Source organism: Tupaia chinensis, unplaced genomic scaffold (assembly GCF_000334495.1).
Source record: "Tupaia chinensis unplaced genomic scaffold, TupChi_1.0 Scaffold144022_1, whole genome shotgun sequence".
Taxonomy (NCBI): Eukaryota; Metazoa; Chordata; class Mammalia; order Scandentia; family Tupaiidae; genus Tupaia; species Tupaia belangeri.
Genome location: NW_006203874.1, coordinates 404,844 through 413,166, shown reverse-complemented (window position 1 = coordinate 413,166; position 8,323 = coordinate 404,844). Strand labels below are relative to the sequence as shown.

Sequence of the window (8,323 nt, the reverse complement as noted above, 5' to 3'; positions counted from 1 at the left end):
CCTCATCTTCATCTGGCGGTGGGAGTGTGGCAGGCTGCCAAGGGCCCAGGTGAGGGGGTGACCGAGGGTGGGGAGGGCAGTGAGGGCCCAGGTGGGGGTTGGGTGTGAGGGCCCAGGTGGTGGGGGTTGCTGAGGGCCCAGGTGGGGGTACTTGAGGGCCCAGGTTGGGGGTAACCGAGGCTGAGTAGGGGTAGCCTGGAAGGTCCTGCACGCTGCCCCCAGGGAGTCAGGCATCTCCCGCGTGTGTCGTGGTCACGCCCTTAGCAGTCTCTCACGTGGGAACTGGACGCACACTTGTGTCAGCCCCCTGCATTCCGTTACTGACGGCCATGTCTCTGGGGGTCTCCACATACGACAGAGTGGGACGAGAAGCTGCAGGCATTCTCAGGGGCCCTCAGGCAGGGTTGCCCCTCAGCAGTTTTCCAGCTGGAATACTTGCGGGAGTGCAATCGCGAGAACATGGGTTTTTGCCACGTTGTGTGTGGTGGCGGTCACCCCTCGGATCTCGTCCCTCCAGAAAGCCCTCGGGACCACCCCTGCTGCGTGCAGCCCTCAGTGCTGGTGCCACAGTGCCAGGTGGCCCCGGTGCAGTAAGGGGATGGGCTGGCAGGAGAGGCAAGAGTGTGCATGAGCACGGCCCGCGGCAGGTGTGCAGGCCAGGCCACGCCACGCCATGGTCGAGGCTACGCAGTTCCCTGGGAAGAGTTTGGAGCGGTTCTAAATGAGCACGTGTTTGTCCACCTGTTCTTGGGAGCGGTCAGCGCCGGCGCTGCCGCGGACCGAGCCTGTGGTATGCGGAGGCCGCTCCTGGCGTGTCTCTGGTCTGCTGCCGTGGCTCTGTGTGGGAAGCGCGCTGGCTGTGGGCAGAGTTCTGGTCATGACTGCCGGCCTGGGCTGTGCCGCGGGCGTCTTCTAGCCCGGGAGCCGGCAGCAGTCTTGGACTTTGCCGTGCTGCTGGTGTAGCTGTTTGCCCGTAGACCTCAGCGAGCACAGACGCTTTCTTGTAGTCGAGGGGCTGAGGGGCTGTCCCGATCCACGTGGATGGCTCCCGTGCAGGGTGTCCATGTGGCCCTCGGCTCTGCGCCTCTGTCCCTTGCTCTCCAGCGGGCAGGGCGTACCATCGGCTTGTCCCATCAAATCCAGGTGCTGCGTGAACGTCCATAAACCCCAGCACTCCGGGAGCCTTGCAGTGGCAGGCAGTCATCCCACGGGTGCCTCCTGGCCGGTGGGGAGTCCCCACTCTGCGGCCCTCGGCCTTGCACTCTGCATGCTTTTTGGTGAGTTTTGCTGGGACGGCGAAGGCCAGCTACTGGCCCGCTCTCCTTCCCTCGCCCCACCAGTGCTCAGGGTCCGGGCTCTGGGCCTCTCTGTCTGCAGAACCATACCTGGCATAGCAGGTATGTCCCTCGCGGATCTCGGCGCCGCCTGGTTCTGGCCAGCACCTGGTCTTTCCGTCATCCCCCTTCCTCGTGCCTGGGGCTGTCACTTCAGCCAGAGCGACTGCGGGAGGGAGCCGTCACGGAAGCCCGGAGGTGCCACAATGACCTACTCCTCCCGCTGGGAGGAGGGACACACACAGCTCCCACGTGGGCCTGAGCACTGAGCCTGAACCACGTCTCCACACGTGTACCCCCAGCCCGGGTCGTGTTAGGGAAGTCTCGTTTCTGAAATACGGAGACTGTTTCTGACTCACGCCATCGATGGGTGCTGTGTGGAGACGCACTGGCCTGTCCCGGTGCCATGAGGCCCTCGTCAACCCCACGAGCAGCTGGCGACAGGGAGCCCGCCCGTCCTCGTCCTGTCTGCACCGCACAGCCGCGCGGAGGCCTCCAGGGCACACCGGTCTGCAGGAAAGGCGTCCACGGGGCGTCGTGGGGTCTGGAGCTTCTTTCTCTATCGAAGCGCTGCCTCCCAGTCCACTGCTTCCTGCTCAGAACTGCGAGTGGGAAGTCCGATTCCAAGTCGTCGTATTCTCCACGCAGCATCTAACTGGGCCGAGAAGTCGATTGACCTTGACGGGGTTGGAGGCCAGGTCAGAGGAAGGCTCCGTTTCTGCCTCACGTCCCCTTCTCAGGGCGGGCAGTTAAGCCACACTGTATGAAGATGGACGCTGGGCGCCAGGCTGCCCCAGCGTGGCAGCTGCCACCACGGGGCTCCAGGAAGACGGTGCTGTTCGGCACACGCGTGTCAGTCGGCCTTTCAGATCAGCACGGAGTCACTTCCCGGGCTAGTCTCAGCTCGTGGTGGGATCTGAAAGTTCCTCGACAGCCGGGTGGTTGCTGCTGTGACCAAGGGGAGGACATTCACCGTGATCCTGACCGCAGCCTGGGTCGTGGGAGTGGAGGATCCAGCCCGGCTCCAACCCTGCTCAGACCCGGCTCAGACCTGGCCCCGACACAGCTCCGACATGGCCCCGACCCTGCTCAGACCCGGCCCCGACACGGCTCAGACCAGGCGGGGCCGTAGAGAAGCACCGTCACTGGGCTGGGGCTCCTCCCACCCCATGCTGCTGGGGGACCCCCACACTCGGGGGAAGTAAAGCCGAACACTCAGCGTCATTCATTTCGGCCTTTAGGTCTGCCATCTTTTTAACTTAAGGCCTAAGGTCATTAGTAACACGCTGTCCTGCCGTGCTGGAGTGTGTCTGTCCGACAACACACGTGCAGAGCCGGGACGTCACGTCTCAGTGGTAGGTGAAGCTCAGGAGAGCTGTGGGCCGGTCACGATGCCACTCCTCTGGTCCCTGCCTTCCCAGTGCCGTGGGGGGGGCATCGGAGAGGGTACGGGTCACCGGACTTGCAGGGTCGCTGCGCCCTGACTGTGAGGGCTCCTACACGCAGGCACACTGTCCTGACGGGCCGGTGCGGACAGCATTCCAGTGTGAGCGCAGGCGCGCCAAGGCGCCCGTTTCCCCAGAAGTGGCTGTTAACGTCTGCCCGTCTGTAGGAGAACAGGGTGTTGGCTGAACACAGACTAGGGTGACAGCTGCCCTCTTGCCCCTCCCTGTGGTCTCATCGGAGTGCTTGTCTGCTGTGACACCCCGTCAGTTCGTTGGTTGATTTTGTGCTGTGTGTGTTTCTGGGGTGTCGCCGTGTCCCTGTGTGGCTGGGGCCGCAGCCTGTGCCGTTGCGCCTCTCGGGGGAGGGGAGAATCGAACCCCGCCTCGTCTGCCCGTGGAGCAGCAGTGCTGGCACATGTGACCGCGACGGCCCTCCTGCTGCTCTTTGAGCCCCGGGTCCTGCCAGGGTCACTGTGCCCTCACCACATGGTCCGTGAGAGATCTCACCCTTGCCCAGCTCAGACCCCATCCCCTGCAGGGCCCCTGGCCTTGTGACCCAGCATGTCAGTGAGGGCGAGCTGACGGCTCCCGCCAGCCCTCAGGACCTGAGCAGGGCGTCAGCACCAAGCTGGCCCCTCATCTCAGAGACCGTGCTGAGCACGACCGAGAACTGGCCGGCAGTGGTGGACAGGCCCCTCACTCCCGGCCTCAGCCTCCTCGTTCAGGGTCAGGTCCAGCCCAGTCCCTGCGCTGGGGTTTCTGACGCACCTGTCCCAGCTCCTCCACGGCTGCACCTTTCCAAGGCGTGGGAGGTGCCCCTGCTGCCAGTTCCCAGGATGACCTTGCCGCGTTGTGTTCTTTTGAGTTGCCACAAGGCATGTGGCTGGAGGGAAGCCTCCTCCGGAGAGGGGAACCAGCTTCCTCAGGATGGATGGAGGGGTGGGTCGCAGGGCGCCATGTGCATCGTGCAGCCGAGCACCCGTGTCGGAGGGTGTGACTTCAAGAAGCCCGCACTCCCGTGCCCTCAGTCTCAGCAAAGAGAACGTGCTGGGGGTCACACCGTGGGGTGCAGAAACGCCGCCAGACACGTGGTGCTCTGCGAGCCCGCCCACAGCAAGGTTGTGGGTTTGTCCAGGGACCTTCCGGAGCACACTGGGCACACGCATGCCCTGGACACGGACTGCCAAGCCGGGGGCGGGCATCCCAGTGCCAGGACCCTGCAGGGGCCCCCGCGCTCTCTGTTTGTCTCTGTCTCACTATGTTCTGTGTCTCTCTGTCTCTGTCTCACTTGCTGATGGAAAAGTACTTTTTTAAAAAGCAGAAGGCCCCAAAGTACTCGTCTGTGTCCTGTCCTGAGTCCTGTCCTGACACATCTGTGTTTGCTTGCTGTGGGGTGCATGCCCTAGCCAGAGAGATGGGGAGTGAGATGTCATCCCCCAGAGAATGGGCATGCCACGGTCCCCTCTCTTCCATCCTCTTAGAATTTTGGGCTCTCGGAACCAGCAGTTGGCGTAATGGCTATGGACTCCCGTGTAGTCAACGGCAGTTCGAGTCCCGGACCCGGTGGCTTAAACTCACCACTGGGACCCGGTGGCTTAAACTCACACTGGGCACGTGTGTGTATGTGCCCAAGATCCCGAGAGGAGAATGGAGAAGAAGGGATTGTGGCATGGTCACCCCCCCAGGGGTGATTTCTTGCTTTGTCTCTCTGTCGCTCACTCTCTCTGGTGAGCGCACGCGCCCTATATCAAAAACCTCTCCAAAAAAAAAAAGAAAAAAGAATTTCGGGCTCTCCCCGAGGCCGTGCGTACTCCAGCAGCTCCTCCCCGTGTGCCTGCTCGCTCCGTGCTGTTGCACACGGCCGAGCACTGCAGGGGGCCTGCATGGGGTGGCTGGGATGGCTCACGAACGTGGACAACAGCAAATCACGTGATGGGAAAATTGAGGGCTTGGCAGTAGGATTTGTGAACTGGGGGTCCTCGGTTTAAGAGACGTAGGCTTGATGCAGTTTCAGGGCTTCCCCGGCTACCTCAACTGACAAAGCCTGAGCTCAGTGAGGAGAGTCCGTGGAGGCCTGGACATGCTGGCCGAGAACTCGTCTCACACACCTGGACCTAAGTGGGGCCAAACTGAAAGGCGGCAGTGCCTTGGGATGTGTGGAAAAGCTGGGGTATCTGAAAAGCCTGGGTCTTCGCCCGTGAGCTCACTGACCCGCAGGGCCCGAGAGACTGTCTCTAGGCTGCTGCCCCGGCTGACCCACCTGGCCGGCCGTGTGGACAAAGGGACAGCGTAAGGAGAGGAGGAGGTCTGGACGTGATGGAGCAGAGGAGGAACAGTGGAGGGTGAGGAGGAGCTGGTGAGGGGAAGATGGCAAAGGCCTCCGGGGACCTGCAGCCACGGCTGGTCAGTGCTGGCCGGACAAAGCCCTCCCTGGTCGCCCACCCACCCAGAGAGCGAAGCGTAGCAGTGGCGTCCCACCTTCCTCCACATAGTTCGTCTCGGTGACCCCCGCCAGCTGGGGGACTTCACCCCAAAGGTCGTAAGCGTTGTTAGTTGTCTTGTGAGACTCGTGCGGCACAGATGGCTGTGATTGGTGAGTCCACACCTGTGGCTACCAGGTACCTCCAGGTCATGACAGCATTTTTTACTTTCTGTACAACAAAAAAGCTTTGTAAATAAAATCTTAACATTTAAAAAAAAAAAAAAGAACTCACACATGCAGTTTTCACACTGCCAGTCCAGGACTCAAACCACAGTTGGCCACGCGGGACCAGCTGCCTTCACCCTGCACCACTGGCTGCCTCCTGGACATACCCCACACGTGCTCCCCAACACTCAGGCTACGGCGCTTTGGTCCAGGTGCAGGACGGCCTGGCCCACAAGGGCCTCAGCTCTGGACGGGCCAGCCAAGGACTGCAGCCCGGGGAGGGCGGGACCCCTTGCTGGCCCTGTGCCCAGCCACGGTACTGGAAGTCCTGGCCCTGGGGAAGGGCGAGTCTCCTTGTGAAGTAAGCGTGAGAGGGGGCAAGGATGTCTCGAGTCTGCCAGCGTGGCACAGGCGACCCGCAGTGGTATGTGGTGACCCGTATCAGCACACGTTGGTCACAGGGAAGCGCGGGCGTTGCTCTAGCCGACAGCCATGGGTGTCAGTGGCTGTCTGAGGACACGTGCTGACCTGGTGTGGAGGGTGGCCACGGGGTTGCCTGGCGCTCTGGCATGGCCGGCTGCTCTAGCTGCTGGGCTGCGCTGTGCTTAGGTCGGACGCTGCACTGCCCCGGGGCCAAGGAGGAGGCTCCCCCAGCTCCGGTGGAGTTCAGCACGCCCTTGGCTGTGGGTGACATCCACATCAGAAAGTGGGACACGGGCCGCAGGTGGCGTGGACTCCCATGTCGTGGACCATGTGGTCCACATCCCAGACCTGGCGACTTGAACATCACGCCAGGCACATAATGCATGTGGGCCCAAGATCCCAAGCAGAGAATGGAGGCGGGATTTCGGCATGGCCACTCCCCACGGGTGGTCTCTCTCCTTCTCTGTCTCTGGCAGGCACACACGCTGTATAGCAGAAACAAACAGAAGGAAATGGGGAGGCTGGGGCCCAGGAGCTCGGCCTCCCAGCATGCCTGGCCACCTTCCTGTCGCTCCTCTGAAGGAGCGCCTCCCGCCACCCGCGGTCAGGACGCTGGGCACTGGCACCCAGAGAGCACCCACAGAGCCCTCCCTAACGGGCTGCCCTGGGGACCCCTGCTCGCGGCTTGGCCTGGAGCACAGGGCGCTGGCTCCCTGGCAGGCCTCACTCCCTCTCTGTGACCCCAGTGTCCTGGAACCCTGAGCACAGTTGGGACGGCATCATGGGAACTCGCGTGTCACCAAGTCGGGCGGCTGGCCGGCCTGTCCACACACGAGGTGGGCTGTGGCGCCAGGCAGTGAAGAGCGGGCATGCTCATGTGGCAGGCCCGTGGAGCAGCCAGGGCTGGGCACACACTCCACTGCGCGACCCTGACCGTCTCCTGACCCGTGCAGTGTGGGCCTCAGGGCAGCGGCACAGCAATCGCAGTAACGCACCTGCTGGCCTCACGTCGAGTCTGCTTCTCTTTAGGGGCCACAAGAGGAAGCTGAACGAGGCGGACGCGGCCAGCGAGTCCAGCCCGGGGTTCAGCGCCGAGGAGGAGGGCAGCAGCTCGGAGGCCGACGAGATGGCCGCAGCGCTGGAGGCGGAGCTGCACGGCTTCATGTGACCACCCTGCCCGCCCCTCGCCGGGTCCCGTGCAGGACGGCGTTCCACAGCAGAGGTGTCTCCACGGAGCTGGAACACAGGAGGGGCTGCTTCCTTCATGACAGCACGGAGTCGGCGAGCCACGGCTCACGGTGTCCCAGCAGGCGGGGTGTCTCCTTCGGTGCTGCGTCCTGAGGGTGCAGACCCTGGGAGGGCCCAGCGGGCAGGGGAAGCTGCAGCCCTGGCTCCACCTCCCACCGCCAATCTGCCACGTCCTCAGGGGTTCCAGCAGCACGTCTCCGAGGGGTGGAGGAATGCCCAGCACGGAGCCTGCTCGGCCTGGGGCTGGCGGGGAGCCCTCCAGCCCCGAGCTCCGGTGTAAAACCCTCGTGTGTCTGTTTGAGATCCGACCCACCAAACTGATTTTTCTTTTGTTTTAATAAAAATCCTTTTCTAAGCCCTGCTCTCGTGGGTGTGTTGCCACAGGGATGCCCTGGGTGGGCAAGTGCTGCCTGACGGGGTGCAGAGCAGCTTGCGGGCCACCAGGCCTGGGGGCTGCTGGAGCCCGCTGGCTGGACCTGTCTCTACCCTGTTACCTGGAAATGGCGTTGTTCCAATCCATGGTCAGAGAGGAAGTCCGAGGCGGCTGACCAAGTGGAGGCCACTGCCCTGCATCTGCCCACGGCTGGGGGGATGTGGGAAGGGGGCAAGTGGGGGGTGCAGAGGTAGGCCTGGTCACTTGCAGAGGTAGGCGGGATGCACCAGTGGGCACACCTGCACCCGCGCTGAGTGGGGCTTGTCCCGCCCGCGGGTGTGGTGGCTGCAGAGCGCACAGGCCACGTGCTCTGGCAGGGTGGGAGTAAGTGGAGCAAGGTGTCACCCAGGCTCTCCCGTCCCAGTCTCGCCCCTCGGCTCCTGACCCAGCAGGACTCAACCTCAGGGCCCCATCCCGACCACAGCCCTGACCTTGTCCCATAGGCCCCACCGTGCACCACTGCGGGCAGACATGCCGCCCTCCACTCAGCCATGGCCGGGTCAAGGGGCACGTCCACACAGCACACTGCTCCCAGCTCCCACGCGGGCAGGGGGTGGTGCCCGGACCCCTGAGGGGCCTGGGCTGTGGGTGGGGGACCACTCTGCCGGTCAGTGCCTACCAGTCGTGAGAAGACGACGCTGGGTCTGGAATGGAGCGGGGTGGAGTCTGAGGGCTCCCTGTCCAGTCCTCCACGGCTCGGGCAGTGGTGTCCACCTCCTTTCCCTTCTGGGTGGACCACCAAGGTGGAGGCAGAGCACCTGGCCAGAGCTGTGCGTTACCGTGCCCTTCTCAG

At 63.4% G+C, this 8,323-nt stretch overlaps 1 protein-coding gene across 2 annotated transcripts in view; it reads left to right on the top strand.

Moving 5' to 3' along the window:
* The window catches only part of CTDP1 (CTD phosphatase subunit 1), a gene marked incomplete in the record, with an annotated part of 42,801 nt that extends 35,348 nt beyond the window's left edge, over positions 1–7,453 (top strand). Inside the window, 1 exon segment of one of the 2 annotated variants that reach the window (XM_014583083.1) lies at positions 6,879–7,453. In XM_014583083.1, the coding sequence (XP_014438569.1) occupies positions 6,879–7,190 (312 nt within the window). 2 annotated transcript variants of the gene reach the window in all.
* Between the last annotated feature and the right edge of the window lie 870 nt (positions 7,454–8,323).